General features: G+C 44.4%; 1 protein-coding gene across 2 annotated transcripts; it reads right to left on the reverse strand.

The window, feature by feature from the left end:
- Nucleotides 1–1,897: 1,897 nt before the first annotated feature.
- Tango10 (transport and golgi organization 10) lies at nucleotides 1,898–22,938 on the reverse strand. 2 transcript variants are annotated; one of them, XM_077686172.1, is made up of 5 exons: nucleotides 22,796–22,938; nucleotides 20,969–21,204; nucleotides 19,251–19,499; nucleotides 12,923–13,110; nucleotides 1,898–8,820 (listed from the first exon to the last, which is right to left on the reverse strand). In XM_077686172.1, the coding sequence occupies exons 2-5, from the start codon at nucleotides 21,158–21,160 to the stop codon at nucleotides 8,031–8,033; spliced, it is 1,419 nt and encodes a 472-aa protein (XP_077542298.1). In that variant the 5' UTR covers nucleotides 21,161–21,204; nucleotides 22,796–22,938; the 3' UTR covers nucleotides 1,898–8,030. The 2 variants fall into 2 exon arrangements, with proteins under 2 accessions (XP_077542298.1, XP_077542299.1); XM_077686173.1 differs by lacking the exon at nucleotides 22,796–22,938 and adding an exon at nucleotides 22,739–22,795.
- Between the last annotated feature and the right edge of the window lie 119 nt (nucleotides 22,939–23,057).

Below are 23,057 nucleotides of genomic sequence, written 5' to 3' on the forward strand. Positions count from 1 at the left end.
TCCCCCCCCCCCCCCCCCCCCCCCATATTCTCATTAGTTATGTGCAAGCCAGAGGAAAGCTTAAAACTGCAATCCTTTTTCCTGTAGCGTGTGTATTTCGCGAGAAAGAAATTTTATAAGGTGGCGCGGGGGACGCAATTTCCGGCGGCTGCAGTTTTTTTCCAACATTGGGGCTATACGCACAGCAAGGTTTGATCGTTAAAATTTGCTTTAAAACATAAGCTACACCAAAATGACAAACAGGTAAAAAAAAAATGCATTCTGCCGGGAACAAAAAAAAGTGAGAAAAAAATTGTGAAATTGTGCCAGACACCAGATTGTCACTAACTTTGATGCCCCCTATCTCCGTGTCTGTAATTGTGACCAACTTTTCAGTGACAGGTAATGTCGACCAGATATTTGCAAACAGCTCTAAAATATATAGCTTGTCTAGAAAAAATATAAATATACACAAAAAAAGATCGACCACTGTGCTTTTTCTAAAAATTTGTAACTTTAAAAATCGAAATTCAGAAAAGAACCGGTCTCAATTTTTTTCAAAATTGGGGAAAAGAGACTCCTCAAGAGAGTCAACAATACTGCTGAAAAAAATGTTGCCTCATTTTGTTTATACTGAAGTTATAAGCGGCTGAAATCATGCTTTCGAGACGAGTCTCCGCGCCGTGTGATCCACTACTCCCGCTGCTTTTCTGGCTTCGTGCTTTGATAAAAAAAGTGTCTGTTCGCAGTCTGTTCACATTCACACCAGGGACGTTTCAACGTTTGAAGTCCTTCTAAAGAGAAATCTATGTTTTTAATCTTTTATATTTGAATGTTTCACCGAATAGGCGCTAGCACAGCTACGCTGGTGGCGATGCTCACCAAAAAGCGCGCCTTTGCGGACATAACTTCTCTTTTAGCAAAAAAACAAAGAGCAGGGCAACCAAACAAAGAGTTTTTTTGGTGCTACAACTGCTGTAACTGACCCAGTGCCAAGCGGGTGCAACAAAGGGAATGCATTATCTCCCAATGGTAACTATAGTGAACAACTCACTGCGTCTCCTCGACGGGTGCAGGCGATGCAAGTTTGGCGCGCTCCAACAAAGCAATAACATCTGTGCTCACCGAGGGTACAAATAAACCGAATATTGAAACAACCAATAAGGCAGTGAGCGAGCTTGCACGCACGGACAACCACGTGACGCGCCGACACTGGGACATGCCGCGAGTGCATGAACTTATTGTGAGGCTAAGTAAAAAGTCAGTTGTAATAACAGACCTAACATATTGAGCTGTCTAAAATTTGTTTTGTAGTCTTTATGATGCAGCCCTGTCTATTTTTCGGTTACATAACACAGCAGCAAGGGGTACCTTTCATATGCCCCTTACAAGAAATTTGGTGTGCTGTGTTTGAATGTGCGAACGTCCAACTTGTAACGAAAATGTTATAAGCATTTCACTTTAATTTGATGCTTTTGATCATGTCTTCTGAGAGGCGTAAATAGAAAAGAAATGTTTTTAAGTCTCAGCCACGTAATCCAGCAAATTATCAGGCGTCCGCGTTATTTCACTTCAATCGTGCCAAAGAGCTCACGCCTACGACTATTTCTGTCAGTTTACTCGTGCCGTGACCGGTTATAACTAAATTGCACAGCGGGATTTTGCATGCTATAGGCGCGTCCTGGTAAATGTCGCTGTTTTTCAGACACCGAAATCAATTGCACTTAATCTTTCATGATTTAAATTAGTGCCCCCATTTTGACCGGTGGCCGGCACAGGGTCAGTTACGGGATATTACCCTGTTTTTTGATTTTGCTAAAATAAACGTCACCGTAAACGTAAAGGCACGCTTTTTGGCGAGTCTTCACCACAAGTGTAGCTGTGCTAGCGCTCATTCAGTAAAACATCACAAATAAAAAAAGATTAAAAATGTGTATTTCTCTTTAGAAGGACTTCAAAGGTTGAAACGTCCCTGGTGAAGCTGCAGAATGCGAACAGACACTTTTTTATCAAAGCGTGAAGTCAGAAAAGCAGCGGAGTAGCAGATCACATGGCGCAGAGATGCATCTCGAAAGCATGATTTCACCGCTTATAACCTCGGTACAAAAAAAATGATGCAACATGTTTTTCAGCAGTATTGTTGACCTTCATGATGAGTCCCTTTTCCCCAATTTTGAAAGAAATCGAGACCAGCTTTTCTTGTACTTTGATTTTTAAGTTACGCATTTTTAGAAAAAACACAACAGTCAATCTTTTTTTGCATATATTTATATTTTGCTAGACAAGTTAATTTTAGAGCCGTTTGCAAATATCTGGTCGGCATTACCTGTCACTGAAAATTTGGTCACAATTACACATACGGAGATAGGGGGCGTCAAAGTTAGGGACAATCTGGCGTCTGGCACGATTTCACAATTTTTTTCTTATTTTTTGCTCCCGGCAGAACGCAAAATTTGTTTTGACCTGTTTGTCATTTTGGTGCAGTTTATGTTTTAAAGCAAATTTCAGTCTGAACAATCAAACCTTGCCGTGCGCAAAGCCCCAAAGGTGAAAAAAACTGCAACAGATGTAAATTGTACGTCACCCGCGCCACCTTTGCAAATTTTTTTCTCGCGAAGTACGCATGGTAGAGGAAATCGGATTGCAGTTTTAAGCTGTTCTCTGGCTTGCGCATAACTGATAAAAACATGGGAAAAAACAAGGGATGCGCATGTACACGCACGTTCGTTCTCTCGTGGGATCACCCAGCAGCAGCATCAACTGGAAAAGGCTATTTTTGAAATGCATGTGGTTTCAAAATAAATGCTTAAAAAAATAAGAAGCTCTTTGCTAGTTACACCTGAAACGTACAGAGCTCATACTTGATTCAAACATGTTCATTTGTTAACTAAACGAATTTAAGTACAACCTAAAAAAAGGGTCTCTTTAATGCTTTCAGCTAACCTTTATGCAATGCACAACAGTTATTACTCCACGTGGATCTTCAGATTAAGAAATTGAGGCTGCTGTGTGTAGAAAACTACACAATAAGTCACTTTCCGGCATCTAGTAACCAGCATTCAACAAGAACCAGCCAAATCTCTTGCAGGAAGAAAATAAACAAAATCAAAATCTTCAAGGCTCTAGCTCTTGGACAGCTGCTGCAAGCATGGGTGCAGGAAAAAAATCCCTTGGGGCACTTAAATATGCTTACGCGCGTTGAATGAGAAAGCATTACAGCTTCCCCTGGCAATATTTTACTACTGCATCACGTGTCTCATGCTCGTTCCACAAAGCCACCATAATACAGATTCACAGCTTCCCATTAGCGAGTTCTGAACGTACTGCGGTCAGATAACCAATGAAGGCAAAGGAAAGAAAGTGAAGCAAGAGATGAAAAACCATGTAGCAGTAAAGAAGTCTTTGATCAGAGTTCTTCAATATACACCAGTTGCGAAACTCCGCTTCAGAATCCAGGCGGCTCCGTTGATACTGAGGGGCAACTGTCTCGCGGACAAAAACTGAACTCCACTAAACTATACTTAATCACAAAATTTCTGTAAAATAAAGCTTACTTTTTAAATTAGAATGCAATAATTAGATAAAATTTACTTTTGTTTTGACGGTTTTTCTATTTATGACTTACAGCAGCAGCCGCAAGCATTTGAGTACTACTTCAACTTTCTGCCGACAGACAACAGGCTAGTCATCTTGCCCTGTGCTTGCCCCAGTGCAGGGGGGCCAACTGAAGGCCTTCTTTTGATACATGGAGCCTATGGGGATTATCACAACTGTATACAGGGTGTCCCAGCTATCATGCACCAAGATTTAAAAAAAGAGAAGTCGCGTAACTCGAAGAAAACCTAGTGCATAATGTTTGCAGTACTGTGAAGAAGCGGAGAGTAATTTTTTCGTTAATGAGACTTAATTAATTTTAATTAAATATCTAACTCGAAAAATACTGTCCTAATCACTAAAGTGTCAATGAGGCACTTGTAGGTAACCATGAGGGGCATCTAACTGCACTATTTTCAGCGACGAACTAATTGCGTACTCATTTATTCTGACTGATAAAGGAAACCCGCGAAATATGAAAAATACCACGTGACGACGCTTACGCGCGCATTGTGAAGCAGCGTCCCCAAACAAAGCTGATTGAAAGCAACTGCTTTGCGTGTTACCCGCCCGAAGAGACAGCGCATCACCTTGATAATAGCATGCATGGAAGGAGCAGCAGCAGCAAGATTCGCGGGACGCGTGTGCAGATAAGGAACAAACTCGGTTGCGATTTCTTCTTTCTTTCTTTTGTCTATTTCATTCTGGTTAACTCAGAGGCAGCCTGTTTGAGGGCGTTGCTATACGGTGCGCGCGGAGGCGCCGTCACGTGGTATTTTTCATATTTCGCGGGTTTTCTTTATCAGTCAGAATAAATGTGTACGCAATAAGTTCATCGCTGAAAATACCGCAGTTAGATGCCCCTCGTGGTTACCTACAAGTGCCTCATTGACACTTTAGTGATTAGGACAGTATTTCTCGAGTTAGATAATTAATTACAATTAGTTAATTAAGTCTCGTTAACGAAAAAATTACTCTCCGCTTCTTCACAGTACTGCGAACATTATGCACTAGGTTTTCTTCGAGTTACGCCTTTACTCTTTTTTTAAATCTTGGTGCATGATAGCTGGGACACCCTGTATATCGAGTAACTCTGAGTATTGTCAGGAGATCCCATAATGCTTCCACACTGAAAGTAGACTTAAGTGCCCCAAGGAACTTTTTCTGCTCTTAACTCTTTTACGACCGCGCCTATTCAAAATCGTTCAATTTGAACGATAGTTTGAGAGTGCCTTTTCATAGCGTTCCAGGCGTTGCTCGAACAAGTAAAGCTGTTTGGAGTTAAATCAGCAAATGGCCTTTCAAAATCACTTTTGTTTTCATTTTTGCAACAAAAACGCCATTATTGACACGTGTTTGAAGCACCTGGGTTTGGAAAAGGGGCGTGGTCATCGCGCGTCACTGCTACCAAGGAAGAATGCGAGCCACTCGTAATTACTCTGCATCCATGTTTGTTTTTTTTGTTATCAGGGCATGAAAGGTGAACCAGCAAACGATTTTCAATCGTCAGGTTCGCACTCTGACAGTAATAATCTCAGAAATCGGCTGAAAATATTAAACAGTGCCCGTTTGCAAAGCTACTTCATGATTTTAAGCAGTTTTATTGCCTTTGCGCACGTAGTTCTAAGTTGTGTGGCAGTTCCAGGACCACTCGCGAACAGCTTACAATACTTTCGGTTTCATTTCTGCATCGCAAAATTCATATTTAGCGCTACTACGCAGTTGCCAAACTTCAAGGCTACCTGCCATGGTGCCTTGGGCATCCGCGACTGATCCTCGAACAAAGCTTGCCGCTCCTGATTTCACCCAACCCTAACCCGATTTCTGCAATAAGAACTTCAGATGCTAGTCAAAAGATCACACCCAGTCACCAGATATCTGTTCCGACGAGGAAAGTGCTTCAAACCGGCCTAACACACTGCCAGCTGTTTGCCTGCCTCCATACGAGGGTATCCCCAAGGGTCTAGTGTTGCTGCTTAGTTGAACAGTCTATTCGGACGGAGTCTCCGATAAGTTTTTGTACTGTTTCATTTCAAAAATTTTAGGTGGTGCTGCAACGGAGGAGGCTCATTATGCTGATCTTTTTTTTTATCGCGCAACAGCTACTCGGCCAAAGTTTGCAGGCACGATTCTAGTGCATCGCACCGAATTTCTGCAAGCGAGGCTACAATTGCAAGTCAGAAGATGATAATAAAGCTCAACTTTATGTTTTGAGAGATAACTGACCATGAACGTCACCAAGCATCAACCACGGAGTTCCGTTTTCAACTTCATGCATGTTTTTCTGCATCGCGTGCTTGTCCCAAATACTGCGCTGGCCATAACTGCAAAGTCAGTTATTGAAAATATGTTTCTACGCTACGTGGGGGCAAATTGGTGCCTCTGATAATGTCAAACCGTCACATTTCTTCCAGGGAACTACCCGACATTGCACATTTTGAAATAAAGGTTGGGCTTCACAGCATGACACGAGCACTGCACATCTTAACATTTTTTTTTTAATATCTGACAAACTGTTCTGCGCAAGTCCGAATTTTTTCTAGGGCGTGTTTTTGAAATGTTTCCCTACAAAATGTATATTATAATTTTTTCCTAATACCGGTGGTTTGTTATACACAACTCCTTTTCTATCATTTTTTTTGACAACTTGACAAAAATTTTGATTTCGATATTTTTTTTGCAACTATAATAAATGAAACCATTTAAAAAACTGGTGTTATTGGAAAGGCTGTTAAATAATCTGCATTTTGTGTTCCTGTAATTAATGCCTAACCATTTTTTAGCGGAAAAAAAAAAATTTCTTGGAGCTCTAAAAATCGGTCAATTTTCCAGCGGTCGCGAAAGAGTTAACACCCCATCGAAAAAAACGCGCCAGGATGCACTCATATTGTTTCACTTCTCCACTTGGCACCCTTTCACTCATATTTGGAGTAACTCAAATGCAGTGTCCCATGTGGCATCGGCATAGCATAGCGGTTAAGTCACTTGCCAGCCACTGTGCATCTGTAGGTTCGTTTCCTGTCCCTGCCATGGGTCTTTTTTAGTTAGATGACGGCGCACAAGTTTTCGATATCATCCACTGCTCACAATGCTGGTGTTTTTTTTTTTATCATGGTTTGTAAAAGCACAAAAAGTTCTCTTGGCAATTATTATATTTTAGCACTGGTTTGCCTTAAAAATCTTTATATTGTATTACGTACACACACACACACACACACACACACACACACACACACACATATATATATATATATATATATATATTAAAAAGAGCGTCGTCAGCAAAATATAATAAGCACTGCACAATTCCTTAAAAGCATTAATTTTATGGACGTTGAAAAATTACCAATGTTCTTGAGGCATTCTAGCCAGGTTTGCTGACCCGTTTATATAGAAATTCCAGCTAGAAATTAGATTTTACTGCCTATTTTGCCTCGTAATCTTATTAACAATGAGGGATCTGCGCAGCATTGCTCCAGTGTCTTGTAGTGCCCTATTGTTTCTCGCTGTGGGTTTGACTGCTAGCAAACGTCTCGAACAAAAAAGAGCTTACAAATATTTTCACATAATGAAGTAACAGTCACAACAAAAAGGTGGACAGTAATGTTCTAGTTGGCGACATAGAAATGAAGTTCAGCCAGGCTACAATATAAACACTCCATTTCTTCCCTCCCTTTTTAGGGTGTCACTTGCACAAAAAAGGTGATGGCCTATTGTAATTTATAAAATGCCAATTATAGATCAGAGACGGCAAGACATGCCTCATACGGCCCAATGAAACACGCCATACGCACAGTCAGCATTGCAAGTCCCAATTCCGTGAGTGTTGCGGCAAAAATGAATACTGACGTCATCTGACAGTTGCATCAGGTGTGTTTTTGGGTAAATATTTGAACAATCAAATATCACACATCAACAAATGCTAGACGTAAAGTCACATTGGATGATCATCCAGCTCGCACCGTTTTCGGCAGCTGTGGAACGGAGACTCATGACACTGACAGTGCTTGTGACTTCCTCGGCTTAGCGTTCAACATCTTCATGACAAACAGTTGCAGCAAAAGCACACCCAACATGCAAGTAGAAAACTGCGCACGCAGGGATGGCAACAATGCAGCATCACAAGTGAACACAGCTAAAAAAAAAAAAAAAAATCTCCTCTGTACAACCGCCCTGAGGGCACAAGCAAAGTGAAAGGAAAAAAAAAAAAAAAAAAAAAAAAAAAGCAGCACTGAAGGCAAAACAAGCCCTACCACAACAGCAGGTAATGTAAACACAGCCCAAACAGAGGCTTCTATTATAACTTGACTATGGCAGCTACACTGGGCCCGTTTCCCTGGCCCTGTGCAGATATTAAAACAACACACACGTGTAAGCACTCGCTGTCACCGGTGTCTTTGCATGCCACCTTATGTACAGGCCTTTGAGCACGCCTAGGCAAGGCACAGGGGTCGTCACTAGCTCCTGGGGCGGCACAGGGGCGTGATGACGATGCGCAGCCGGAAGAGGTCGCAGCGGGGGCCCACAAGGAAGGGCGAGGCGCCACGGGGCACGTCGTTGAGCTCCCCGTAGGGCACCAGGTCGTCGAGGTTGAGCATGCGCGCCTCCTGGGTGAAGGTGTGCTCACGCTGCACCACGGTGCGCACGTGCTCCACACCGTCCTGGGTGCCGCTGACCAGGATGCTGACCACCACGGTGGTGTCCTCGTTGCAGCGGCTCGAGGTGAGCGACAGGCGCACGGTCTTGGTCTGGGACTCGGGCCCCTCGAGGGTCTCGCGCAGGGCGATGAGCAGGAAGCGGTGGAAGAGCACCCCCTTGGGGTACACGTCCACCGTCCACTCGAGCAGCTTGTCCGACAGGGCCCCCGACAGGCTGCCGGGCGTCATGAAGATGAGCGTGTGCACGCCAAAGCTAGTCCGGCCCGGGTAGTTGTCGATGCACAGCGAGGCCGACCACGTCTCCGAGGTGTAGATGCGGGGCACCATCAGCTCGGGCCACTGGCGCCAGTAGCCGTTGGTGCGCGCCTGCGCCTGGAAGTCCAGGGCCACCACCAGCCGCTCGAAGAACAGGCCCCAGAAGCGCACCACCAGCGGGTGCGAGCGCAGCCCGTGCAGCTCGGACAGCGTCAGCATCGGGAACCGCACATGCGCCATCACCTGGCTCACCAGCTGCCCAAAGGCCTCCTCGTTGCCCGGCCGCGCACACTGCGGCCACGGCTCCTGCAGGGACAGCCAGCGGGCCGCATAGCTGCCCGCACGCAGCGCCACAGCCCATCAGTCCTCCCTCTCCGATGCCACTGGCAACAGTACTATATGCAGGGTTCGTACAGGCTTCAAAAGCAAAAATTCAAGGATTTTCAAGGACTTTCAAGGACCAGAAAACACATTTTCAAGGTTCCCATCTAATGTTTTATCTGGGATTATTTATAACTTTTCCAACACAATGCAAAAGTTTTTTATTGCACAATACCTAAGCACATTAGTGCACATCTAGATAGGTGCTAACGGGTTCGTAAATGCTCCCCCAGCTTTATTTTTCTGATTTCATGGCTGGTATTTACAGGTTTTTCTTTTTTCTTGGTGTTTTGCTGAGGACGTTTGATTTCAAAACTTAGTTAATGTTGCCTGTATCTCCTGCTTTGTCAGCAAGAGTATCAGCTGAAATTAAATCGAGCAAGTGTTGCTTCAAGGCAGGATGAACTATGTACACAACCACCATTTGCACGTAAAAGCAAACGCAGATGGAGCGTATGAGGCACAGCAAACATGCAATGAAAGGCCGTCCACAGACTAGATGCAAGATAGAGAACAGAAGCTGGCTTTTACTGGATTGTATCGTGATATGGATTGGATTGACAAGTGCCTGCTCCCAATGTTGCCTTGTAATAATGAAAATCCACCAAACTTGTAATTTCACGCAATACACTGAAACTTGATTGTTACGTTTCTTTACATTTGTAAACACCTAAAATCCATGACAAACACTTTAAATTCTTGTGAAAAGACAGGGCCATTGATTCTCCCCGGAAAAATCAAGGGTTTTCAAGGACCGCTAAAAAATTCCAGGACTTTCCAGGCCTTGAAATTGACACTTCTAAATTCAAGGGTTTTCAAGGTTTTCAAGGACCTGTGCGAACCCTGTATATGGGACAGAAGGTGCTGGGTCGTAGCAGGAAAAATGTGGCATGGGAGCTTTTGGCGGCCTTTGGTCTTTTTAAGAACAGGGGCACAGATTTTGTCAGTGCAATGTCAGTGTGTTTACAAAAGAGCAAATTTAGTCTTTAATGATGTGGTAAATATAAAATATAGCATAACAAATGGCTGGTTTTGTTGGCCTGGATGATGTGTGTGCAGGCATGCCTCTGCTATGCTGGCATGTACACCCGGTGGCAAAAAAGCCGGGGCATGCGAGCGCGTGGCAGAATGCATCGCCGCAACATCTGATGTTGCACTTCTGGTGTCGAGACACCTCGATGTGCGCGTGCGCGCCCAACCCCTGTATACTAACCCTGTCTTTTTTTTTCGCTTCAAGCGGCAAAGCTGATAGCATTGAGTGCTTGGCACAAGGGGTAACTTTTTATGCTCAACACCTCTCGCTGGCACACGCTTCAGCGGTGAACAGCAAGGGTGAAGCCTGCTTTGCTCTATCTGCCTTGCAACGAGATTTTGATATCTTAGTTTTAAGGGTGAAAGTGTTTGTTTCGCTGTCTAAACGAGAAACTTTTGGTCTGTGTCTGTGTCAATCAATTCAACGCGTGTTGAAACCTATTACTATTGTTGTTCCCTTTTGTCATACCGACGACCACGCCAAACTCTGCTCGCTTTATTTTTTCTCGTCAATACATGCTTCATGCAAGGTCACTTCTCATCCCACCTTATTCAAATAATCTATTTCTCGCCTCACTGTTCTTCCGGGTTGGGGCGCTCATTTTTAGTTACCAACCAGCGCATGTTTCAGGCAAACAATACAAAGACGCGATGGGATATATGTGGAACCAGATCGTTACTGAGATGGGCAAGACATATCTGTTGGATCGGGGTAGAGCAAGCAACGCACACTTCACTGCCGAAGCGTGTGCGAGCGAGGCATGTTGGCGGAGAAAGTGACCCCTATGGCCAAACGCTGAATGTGATCAGCTTGGCTGCTCGAAGTGAAAGAAAAGACAGGGCAGCGAGCGTGGTTGGACATGCACGCGCACATGGATGTCTCGGCACCAGAAGTACAACGTCAGATGTTGCGGCAATGCATTTTGCCACACGCTGGCGTGCCCCAGCTTATTTTGCTGCCGGGTGTACATACCATGACATTTTTTCTAAATAAACTAGTTGTTAGCATTCATCTCTTCTACTTGCCTTTCTTTGTACCCATCCTTCTGCACTCTATTTTATTTTAAGCAATGAACCAATTCACCCAGCAAAGCATTCTATTAACCCTTTGAGGTCCGTTGTTGGGCTCTGCCTGACAACGCAACACGGCTGTAGTGTTCCGCTGTCAAGCTATGCCCGACATGGGTGTTCAAGGTTAAATTTCGCTGTTTTTTGTCACTGCGATGCACCCGCATCTTTGTCTACTTTATGCGCCATCTCTTGAGGGATAAGTGAACTTTGTTTGTTGAAGTTCTTTTTGCACTAGGGTTCAGCACAATGTTCAGCACAATGTTCAGCACAGGCTTTTTGGATTCTACAGTGTTTTCATGTGCGCACTGTTTGCTGAGAAGCATGGCCGCTTTCTCAATGACTGTGTTCTACGGTGGTGCCTTTAGCGAAAGCATTGATGACTTCAGTGAGGAAGAGAATTGCGTGCCTCCATCAATTAGTGACGACAGTGATTCGACAGAAGCGAGTGACGAACACCACGATGGCGGTGGAGACAGCACCGGGCGGATCATTACTCTGTGAGCTATGCATTTTGTTGAAAGACAATGAATAGGTGGTGCACACAGCTGCAGAATCACGTGGAGAAAGAGCAGTGAAACCTGCAGTACCGCTGCAACCTCATCCAACAGCTGGTGGGCGATTTGAGGGCTCGAGCCAAAAAGTGGGGCCCATCTGCATGTATAGAGTGCAAGGACAGGCTATTTTAGACATTCAATTTCATCTACAGGCTCCCAGGCCAAAGCAGCAAGGACTGCGCTGTTTGTAGCGATAAAAAACAAAAGAAGGCCGGAGGGAACCTGTGTTTTTCAGCGAAACCTACAGTAACAACCCTAAACTGCACCCAGGAGAATGCTTCGGGTGGTTTCACACGATGCTGAAATATTGGTCAAGCAGTTGCAATCAGAATGCAAGAGAAAAAATAAATATCCTCCGAGTTCTCCTTGCACAGTTTGTGTTTTTCTTTGCAGCGCCAGAAACTGCCAAAATGGTTGCGGACCGGAAGGGCCAGAAAGTGGGATAAGTTGTGGACTGCAATGGGTGAAGATATTTCCCTTGCACAGCCTTGCACACTGTGCTTGCAATTAGCGTAAATAGATGCTTCCAATACTGGTATGCATGCTTTTTCCCATTTCGTGACTAGAATAGAGTGTTTATATTCTGGTGATTCATTGGAAGAGGAAAAATGTGTGCGCGATTGTGAGGTTGATGGTACGTGAAAGAGAAAGGCCGCTAATGAAACAAGGTTGAATCGTTTTGTCATGAACTGGTAACCATTATTTATTTTTTTGGTTCAATTCTGGTTTGGGTTAAGCGTGCTAAAAAAATAACAACAGTTTAGGTTCAAGTTCAGTTCCAGCAGAAATAACAGTTCAATTCCGATTTTCAGTTCAAGCTCGGTTTGACATCCTGATCATAGGGTTTCTTTGCCACTGAGGTGTAAGGCCTCACTGCAGTCGTCTGTTCTTTAAGCACTACTGTACAATATGTCCTCAGATAAATTACAGCAATAAATGATTTACAACACCGGTACTAACACGAAGAGACTGCTATTTTATATTCTCCAAACTGTATGGCAAAATCAACAAACTGCAATGCTGACAAAAAGATAGTGAGTTGGTTTGAGTGCCGCAAGTCGTGCTGCAGTCTGTAAATGAAGCCTGGCGTCATATGCTTTTGTTGTGCGTCACGAGCTGCAAACCAATGCGCTGTTTTTTAACGCAGCTATGCATTGCTGCACAAAAACCTGCCCATGAACACACGTCACGTTCATTAACACTAGCCCCGTGCATGGGCGTCGGCAAGATCTAATCTTGAGAGGAGGGGGGTGCACACCCCTTGCATCGGTGGGGGAGAGGAAGGGAGCAAAGAAGAAAGTGCTGGTGTGGCTTGTCGACCCCCATGGCCCCGTGTAGAGGTTATCACATATGCACACTTCCTGGCAGTGCAACAAGGGTGTTCAAACCAACACTCACTTGAACAGCTGAAATTCGCTGGCAATGACCAAGTCTGATCTGCGCAGGAATGAGGTCAGCACATCCAACTCAATGTTTCCAAAATCTTCAGTGTTGGCCACAAGTTCAAAATTCCAGGCAATAAAGTTGCTAAATGCCTTGTGCACAGCAGTGGAGCCACAATTTAGGGTGTACCGGTACCAGGAAACCTTAAAAGAGAGAGGGAAAGAAAGCACAAATCAAACCAGAAAAGACATCCAGAGGAATTTGCATGATGAAACAGGAAAACAAACGACAACACAGCCATCTTCTTCAAGACATCTTTCACCTATGCAGAGAGCTGGGTAGCACACTGGGCAATAGAGACATTGCACAGTGTTTTGTATCGTTCCAGTTAAATGGAATTGGTTAGCCTAAACTGCTTGCTTGTTCACACTTACCATTTCCCTCCCTGTAGAACTAATTTTATGGTCTTCCTTCATCAACAAGCTCAAATATAGTACTCCATTGACTGTAAAATACCCCAGCGAAAATGCCTATTCAGGTAATAAATGAGTTTTTCCTGGGATCAGCCAAAATTGGGATCTACGTGCAAACTCTGTGCACAAAAAAGTGAGGTTTCACAAGAAGAAATGTTATGGTAGCAATGCAATGTATTGTAAATAGATGGTACGGTCACTGGTAATTCTCGTGCATTTAGGCATTTGATGGGGCTGCACACGGCCATTGCAAATTTAAGTACCCCAGTTATATTATCACCACGAAAAGAATACCATTTGAATTTGATATCAAAGCTGGATCGGCATTTAAAACAGTCCCACAGAAAACTTGTGACATACTGTGCCACTACGGGCATCCTTTTAAATCTGCAAACAGGAGCACCAGAAAGCTTTTCTAAAGGAGACCTTGAATATCTGTGAGGCCCGTTTATCTCCTAATTAAAGAAAATATAGCCAAAACATATTGATATACTGCAAGGTTGGCTGAAACTAGTCTCAGAGTGTCACAGTGGCTGCTTTTCAGATGGATAAGAAAAGACGATTTTAATCCTCAATTTCATCACATCCAATGTGTATAAACATCTAGATGCATGTAATGGAGCCCACGAAATGTACTTTCAAAAACAGTTTTGATTTTATTACTACGGCAAAAATAGGATTTTTAATGCAACCTTGCAATCACTGCAGTGTGTAAGTAGTGGCTAAGTTGCAGGACTAAGTTGTTATGAAGCTTTTTTTAACTTGCCAAACCTTTTGGGTTGATTGCAGATATTACATATTGAAATTTCATTTTCGAATTCAATCAACAGTGAGGAAAATTGTGATTTTAATGTAGTAATTTTACTATGAAAGCACCATTATTTCTAAGAGTTTACCAGTTCAGTTCTTAATGAAGAAACAATTTTAATGGATCCTGCAGCACTCAATGCTTGAGGCTAAGGGCACTCCAAGTGCTGTGAAGATGGCTTTAAACTTCTTTTTAACCTAGATTGAAGGTAAGACAACTGTAGAAACAGCCTAGTGTTAACAAGGGATGTCAAATGCTTTTACACTATATCACATAGCACAATTGGGACCTATGCATCGTTATTCGGAGTAACATTCTGATGCTGACAGAGAAAAATTTTGCACAAAATATTTTCACTAGGGACAGCAAACAAACAAAAGAAGCACTTCAGTGCTGCAATGCTTACTGTGTAAAAACTAATAAAGCTGACCTTCATGCAAAACTACATGAATTCTTATCTATGAGATGTAACGGTGGAGTAAAAATGCGCATTTTTTCTAGTTGCTCTGTCCGCCTGCAGAGACCTGATACAACTTTCCTTGCTAAAACAAAGGCATTTTCTAAATGCTTCTGGGAGAAGTTCAGTAAAAAGCTTCATAAGATCCATATGTTTTGGCTATTATTTTTTTAAATAAAGAGATAAACGGGCCTCACAGATATTCAAGGTCTCCTTTAGAAAAGCTTTCTGTGGGACTGTTTTAAATGCCAATCCAGCTTTGATATTAAATTCAAATGGTATTCTTTTCATGGCTCCAAGATAAGCAGAATTGTGGTGCACACTTGAGGATGTCGTCACGAAACAAAATTACCGCCTGCACGTATCATTGCCCGTTCCTTTAGAGGCATGTTACGTCTTGCACCCAGCAGGAAAAACGGTGTGTATTATAAAGGAAGTGTTAGGAGAGAGTAATCGGCGTTGCCTCGAAGAGTCGGGTAAACAGCCTCTAGTACCCACATCGTGTCTGTGAACATGGGAAATGACAATCATGCAGGATTGCTCAGACGACAAATACATCCTCAATCAGCCCAGCTTCCCCTCCAGAGTCAGCACAAGACTGATTGTGTGCTTAGTTATCAATAGGATGGGACACTCATTGTGCACAGCGAACAAAGCTCTGGGTCAGAAATTGGTGAGCTCAACCGCTATGAACAACTAGTGTGCGTCGTCTTGGTACTGTGGCAATCACTGTGCCACTTTCAAGGCGACAATAAACTTTGAACACTGCTGCTGGAGCTGACAGCGGTTGCGACAACAATGGACCTCCCCCAGGGTACATCACACGGCGGCCGTGACGCAACGGCCAGTGCACGTGCTCGCTGCGGCCGGGCGGGTGGTTGGCAAAACATTCGGGCTGGTGCGTGGCGTGTAAGCAGTGAGGCTGCTATGCAAATCGTGTGAGGGAAGGGAGCGACATAAGACTCTTTCGCATCCCCCAAAAGTAAAATTCGGAGGGTATTTTCACCGAAAACACTGGCAGCCAAACAACAGCCACAGTCTGCTCTTGCTCATAGCAACATTACCCATTTTCGAACATCTGCTGCTCCATGAAACGCAGGCACACATTGGCCATATGCCGATTAGGTGTCATCACATGATGTTGTTCATTCATCAAACACAAGCAGAAATTTCGCCCACCGAAATAGAGTGGTACCAAATGTTCAATGAAAACAGTGGCGGGGGGGATTCTCGTGCCGCAAAATATTTGAATTTTTTTACGAAGTAGAGTGTAGCATCATAAAGAAGCTAATGTCTAACCTGCACAAGCAAGACACAATAAATGTTTCAACCAGCAATCCACAATAGCCACCCACCAGCCGCCAGATTGACCGACTAGTTTTTGTATAGGGAGCAGAAGAAATTCGTTCAAGAGGAACACTTGCTTGTGAGTACAATAAATTTATTGGCTGTGACTAGTCAATTCTTATGTCGTGGGACAAAGGCGAAATAGATGCCCGCCGTGCCTGAACTCAGCATCGTGCCAGTTTGCCTCGAGGAGGGCCCCTCACGTGTCGGTGTTGCTACTCATTAAACTTGAAAAACAAAGAAAAAGTTCCCACAAAGGGGACTTCCTAAGTGAATGCATTCTCCAGTTGTTGCCTCTAGGTACCGGAACACGCAAAGGGGGGCGGGCGGGGGCCTCTGAGGAGGCGGACAGAACTTTGACTACCGTGAAATGACGACTACCTATACCTCGTCTTGTGTCGCAACCTATATGCACCAACCATATGCGGTTGTTACGTGTACTCTCCGCATGACAATCAACCCTTCGAAATTTCACTTGGGAAAAGCTCTCGCGGCCACAGTGGCCGCTTTTCTGATGGAGGAGAAAAGCAAAAACGCCCGTGTATACAAGGTTTCGGCGCCCGTTAAAGATCCCCAGGTGGTCAAAATTAATTTGGAGCCCTCCAATACGGCACGCCTCATCGCCTGTGTTGCAGCGGCGCGTTAAACCTGAAAATCAATCAATCAATTAATCAAATGAACAAAGCAACCGGTAACTTATGTACATGACATCAAACGGATATTTTTTATATGCATAATTTCTGAGTTTGGCTTTTTATAGTTTCTTTCTTTTGTTGCTTTTTTTTTTTAAGCGAAGCTTTAGTGTCCTCACTGATGCCGTAGTATGCCAATACGCCCTGCAGCAAAGCCAACTTTCTCCGACTATGATGACAAATGATCGTGGGCGAAGTAAAAGAAAAAAAAAACTTCCTGTGGCCGGAATCGAACCTGCCTTCATTGCGTTATGAAGCGGGCGTCTATCCGACTGCTCCATTTCGACATGGTCGAAGCGAATGCCAAGCAGCAGGAACCGGTTTGCGCTGTACACCCCGAACCCAAACGTTAGGCCTACGCAGTGCACACCCAGAGAGTTGCTGTGGGTATTCTAGAAAAGTGCTTCGTACTTCCAGAGTAGCATATACTCGCAGTGTGGGATTGGCCAACCAAAGAATCCATCTGAGAAAGCTTCACGTTTAACCATCCTTGCTGTTAGAAGGAGGGGGTGCATTTTTTTTTTTACTTTTTCCTCCTTTTATCCTTTCCCTTTCCTCCACTGATATGAAATCGTGTGTACACCACTGTCTCCACGCAACGCAAGACGACCAAAAACAGGCAGAGTACACTACACGCTGCCTAAGGCAGCACTTGGCGTAAGCGGACCTCGAAAACAAAAATGAATGAGCTTCCCTTGGTATGTAGCTGCCATCACCTAACGCCTAAAAAACATTCTTGGAACATGCTGCAACAGCACCAGCCTTCAGAATGACCCCTTTTAGGCTGTTCTGTTTGTGCACTGATTATCCGATAACATTATATGCCCTTGCCGTCTGTTGCCCGTACGATTCACAGTTGTGTATCGGCGGTTGTAGGTGCAGCCACAGCCAGGCTAGCTAGATCCCCACCTGTAATGTAGGCACCTAGCGATGGTCTGAACCAATGACACATCATTCCATGCAGGTGCCTCGCAGCCGGGCCGGGCCGTCGGCGCAGGCGCGTTTTGCCTACCACTGCTACATTTCGCGGCTTTGTGACGTCCCAGTGTTTACTGCAAGGAGGGGTCCATTGCCTGGAAACGCCTCGAAGAGTTGCACTCAGCATCCATTTGATGGGGAAAAAAAAAAGAAGTGTGCCATGAGTTGACCAGCCCCTTTCATACATGCCTTGCCAATGCAGACGCAACATCCATGAAGGTAATAAATTGCATGTGTGTGTTTTGTATAATTTGTTTAAGTTAGTTGTTGCTCCGGCGGTTTTCCATAAGCGTCGAGTTTTCCTCAGCATTGTTATTGACCTTGAGCTGCCTCTTGACATTCCTCTCCGCTTTACGTTCTAAAGTAGAAATGGCTGTGCAAGAAAATGCATTGTGATCAGGCCGTGTTGCTTGTCACATTCCGCATTTGTGGCCTTCGGAGAAAATATTTGACCACGATGTCTCACTTTAAGGAGTGTACAAAATTATCCTATGTAAAGCAAGGCAAAACCCAATAAACCCACAAGTTTAAGATTTTCATAGCCGAATAGTTTGTCAAGAGATAAATTTCTTGTTCTCCAAAAGATGGCCATTATTCTGGGTTTTCCACTAGGCTGGCAACATTCATTCCCTTCTTTGCGCTCTAAATTTTGAGACTGCACCTCGACCTCCTCATATGATTTTTCAGGGATTAAAAATATGCATAATAAATACATACCTACTAACTTATAATATCAATCACTATTAACTGAAAATATTGACGGAGATTTATAACTATTGACTGTCAAGAAAAATAAAGATAAAATATTTGACCAAAAAATAATTCGCCATGTTTCAAGAATTGTGGCAGGATTGCTATCACTGCTTGCGATTTTCGGTATTATCTACGCAAGAAGAAATAGCACTTAGAGAAATATGGAAATTTAGAACAATATAAACATATATGCTCAACAAGCATTGAAGCAAGGAACATGGAAGTAAAGAACTAATTCATTCAAAACTTACAAAGCGCAGAGAGGCCCTTTTAAGCGGGAAAATGAAACCAACAACTTGTGGGCAACAATTTACTTTATTGTCGTTTTTAATCCAAGAAGCTTTTTTTTTTTTCCTTTTTTGCACACATGCGAGGGTTAGGAACAAATATTAACACTGCTCAACACGCTGCTCAAATATCAGTGAAGGAGTTGCAAGCAGAATGCAAGAAAAAAAAACATCCTGTGAGTTTTTCTTGCACAGTTAGTGTTTTTCTTCGCGGAGCCGGAACTGGCAAAATAGTTTTGGACCAGGACAACCGGAAAGCGGGTAAAAGCTTCGGACCGCACAGGGTTCAATGGTTTTAAAGCGATTTCCCCTCCAGTGAGGCAATGTGTTAGTTGCCATCCTCTTTTTCATCTGTGAGCTGTCCAGTGCAGGCCAAAGGCCTCTGCTAGTGATTTGCACCTTTTATTTCACATCAGTAAAACCACTTTTTTTTCCCCCCGTTGTCCACCCTACTCATTCCAGCTCACTTATGTTTCTTGACTTGCGCTACAATGTTTTTCAACGAGCCTGTCTCGGAATCCCCACGAGCCTGTGCATAGTGACCTCACCAGCTGGTTGTGGTGGGCGGCGGAGACGATGTGGTGGGCCATGTAGCTGATGCAGAGGCGCATGAGGTCCTTGACATTGTACTTATCAGCCAGCGCCACCAGGGGCAGCACGCGGAGGTGGTCGACGCGCATGCGTCCCGTGTACAGGTAGCCCAGGAAGTCACCAAACACCGTCTCGCACAGGGGCTCCTCCTTCAGCTCAATGTGCGAGGTCCTGCTCGAGCTCCACTTGGGGTCCATCAGCATCACCTGCACACGGGGTGCCCAGCCAGGGGTAGCACACACCAGAGGCAGCAACCATGCCTCTCTCGTGCACTGACATTCTCTCCACAACACATGCAGCTGCATACTCCATGAAGGCCATGCAAGAACAAACGCTATCGCAAAAACTGAAGCAGTGGTACATGAGGGGGGAGGGGGGGGGAGGGGGTTAGTGAAAAATCCAATATCTACACCCCCCCTTTCCGCCCAACAAGTCTCCAAAACCTGGCAGCCCCCAAAACTTTCTAAAATTCCATGAAGCAAAGAATTCTCCTTAAAGCGTTACTACACAATGTGCAGCATGGGAAATTGTATATTTTGGTAACATCCCAGCAGTTCCTTCCATCTTCAGGAGGTGGAGCCACAATAATTTTTCACTGATGCCACGGTTCATTGTCGCAGCGTGCTTGTTTGAAACGAGAGTGATTCTCAGCTTCTTTTTGAGCAGTTCCCAGCTGATTCCCCAGATGGGGAACATTCTGGTTCGTGTCTTCTACCACGTGATCCATTTCTCAGAGACTACACTAAACGCTATTTTTTAACAGTGGGTGCATTCGTGGGGTAATCATCGTGCAGCTGTGTGTGCATCTCCATCCCAAGTAAGAAGCAGGATACCCATAACCCCACTTGTCATCACTGGATCACTGTACTGCTCTGCTGTCCACGTCAGCAGGCTGCAGGATGAAAAAATACCGCTTGTCCCCGTGTAATGCTTCCAGTATCGCATAACCCCGCTGCTCAGCGGACGCACAGTCCGGCCAATATGCTATTCTGGTAACTTATTTTACATATTCTGCAATCACTATTACTAACTAAAAGGAATGATGCCCCGGTTTTTCCCTCCCCGCAATTTTCAAAAGTAGCACCCAATTCTTACTCCAAAATTTGGGAAATTACAGAACCTGAAAAACATGACACCCCCCCTGTACTCAACTGAATGTGCAAAATTATATTTAAGCTACATAAAACGTAGGTAAAATAATATTAAGATAATTGCCAAGAAGTTATAGCTATACCAGGAACAATGCTTGGTAGCAGCAAGGGCTAAATGAGATGTTGATCAATACATATGCACAAGCTTTGTGGCCATTTATTGCATTTACTCCAATACAAGCACTCGCAATTTTGAACCCTCCTCAGCCTTCATTTTTATTACCTAGTTACATAAAATGCAAGAAGCCCTCAATTCTAAAAGGCTCGTAGTTTGAACATGTATAATTTAAAGAAAAAAGATGGATAAATTTGTATAGAGAAGATTTGCATGCAAGTGCATACAAATTACACAAATTACATTCCAGTTTTGAACCAGTAAAAAATACAACCTTGCAGCTTGAGTAAAATGCACTGTAAAACACGGAACAGTAGGTAATATTTTACTCGAGCTACCGTGACTACAGCAACAATGGTGATAACGCTGCCATTCAAGAATGTCCTCCACAGGGGACTGCATGCATTACCTGAAACACATCGCTGGAAGCACACAGAATGAGCCGATGTGCGGCGTACTGCTTTCCCCCAACTTCCAAGGTGATGTCGCTGAGAAGGCGTTCGGCGTAAAGACCGGCTATTTTTTCCAGGACGGTTGATGAGTTGTCAAACTGCTGCTCGTGACCAGTGGTGCACTCGCTGCGGTGCGCCATTGTCACCATTCGAGCAGTTCACGCGACTCTCCAGTGTCCTCGCCTACTATGGGCTGCAAAGTAAGGAAGGCACACGGAATGAGATTACACCACAGGCCAGGCGCATCCTAGCACTGGAGGCTGTGCTCTGCCGGTGGGCACGAGAAGCAAGCTTGTGCGACAGTTTCCACCAGAATGGGGAAGTTGCGGAACCGTTGCAAGAGAGATCTACAAGGCCCCGAGAACAGGCTTGCATGGGGTACCACACCAATTCTTGAGCGAGGCACCCTCCTTCTGCTCGGCAGATCTCATGCCCACTCAGAGCATACTCTTCACAGCACACCACTGACAAGTATAGAAATGGCAGGAACAAAATTTAATGTCTACTTGTGACAGCAATTCTTTGACCTAGTAGGGGGGGGGGGGGGGGGGGGGGCTTTGGGTAGAACAGTACCTTAAGATGCGCCCCAAAACACTCTACACTACGGATAACGCACTGTTGTGACTGGCATAACATTAGAATTATTTCGAAAAGTAATTACACATGCAAAATTATTAGAAATTACACTTATCGATTACATTAGTACACGTTTGACCAGTTTTATGAGTACTACAGGTTGTCACTTGCCCTTCATGCGTTGCATAAATTTCAAACTCCTCAAACTCCTCACCGCAAAATTTCCCGTTTGACACATTATACAGTTAAATTAGAATTTAAACAGGTGGCCGCGGGCACTCAGGTGAAGCACTCAGGAGTGCTTCGCTTGCTTTCCAACGTGTACGCTAAAGGCCACCCGACTACAGAACACAGAACGAGTAGGACCACTTCCATTTCGACGCCAATAACCAAATTTACCTGGCAAAGCTATTTGCTAACTTTCGGCTTTGAAATGTCAACATTTCAGACTGCAGGACCCAAACAATCGTCGAAGTCTACAAGCAATAATATAAATAGGCCGAGAACAAGATTTGCGCTACATTACTGCGATGTTGGAAACGGCGCTTCGTGCCACCTGGGTATCAGTGGGGGAAAGCCATTCACGATCACTGGAAGTGACCACGGTGGACATGCGCGAGAACACGCATGAAGAGAAAGAAGAAGAAAAATAAAACAGAACCTTCGAACTAGGTTTGCATGCAGCGTAAGTATCAAAGACGAAGCTAATCAAACACTCTGTTCACACCGAGCGTCAGAATATATTATTTTCTGCTCATCAGCAGAAAACCACGAGTCAACTCACTGACACAAATACATAGCAGTCGTTCGGTACCCGTTCGCGGTTTTTTGCAGCACAGGGTCGAGCCAGAAAAAGGAGGAAATAAAATGTCCGCCACGCATCGATCACAATGCAGTGAGAAAATCCATCAATGCAAGGAAGATGAACTAGAGAAAGGTACTGCTGATGAACAATCCACAGCTGCAATCTAATTTGCAGTTGGCGACGTCCACGCTGCACGCTCCGATCTAGTTTTCTTCCAAGCGCAAAGTCGCGCAGTGCTCGAGGACGGTTCTCAATCGTAGTACACTGGCTGCGCCCCTTGCGCATGCACGTAACAGGACTCCGCCTAAAATACGGTTCGCGTGAGAGCTGGGGAAGTGTTCGTTACCCTCTTTTTGGAACGCGACGAACAGTACTTCGACGAAGTGTGATGGTCTAAACTTACCTGATGGACAGGAGGACGCATTTGGTAAGCCGCGCGAACCCACCGCCGAAGTTTCGCTGGTTTTGCAGTCAAAACAAACGACGTTTAATCGCAGATTGACATTTGGGCTGTCATTACTGCCACTATAAAATGTAAATTATTAGTGAAATTCTTTCTTAATAAAAAAATATTAGCAAACGAAGCGGATAAAATAGTTGCACTATCCCCAAATACAAGATTCGGCTGTGATTCGGCCGGTGCGGCTGTCAGCTGAGCATGACGG

Source organism: Haemaphysalis longicornis, unplaced genomic scaffold (assembly GCF_048455015.1).
Source record: "Haemaphysalis longicornis isolate Haplotype H1 unplaced genomic scaffold, Haemaphysalis longicornis Haplotype H1 scaffold_1, whole genome shotgun sequence".
NCBI classification, from domain to species: domain Eukaryota; kingdom Metazoa; phylum Arthropoda; class Arachnida; order Ixodida; family Ixodidae; genus Haemaphysalis; species Haemaphysalis longicornis.

Excerpts from the sequence above, each read along its gene's own strand:
- Tango10 (XM_077686172.1), bottom strand. The coding sequence starts at position 21,160 with ATGGTGACAATGGCGCACCGCAGCGAGTGCACCACTGGTCACGAGCAG. Across the intron at positions 19,500-20,968 it reads CTTCCAGCGATGTGTTTCAG|GTGATGCTGATGGACCCCAA; the intron begins GTAATGCATGCA and ends CCCCGTGTGCAG. Across the intron at positions 13,111-19,250 it reads CCGCCCACCACAACCAGCTG|GTTTCCTGGTACCGGTACAC; the intron begins GTGAGGTCACTA and ends CTCTCTTTTAAG.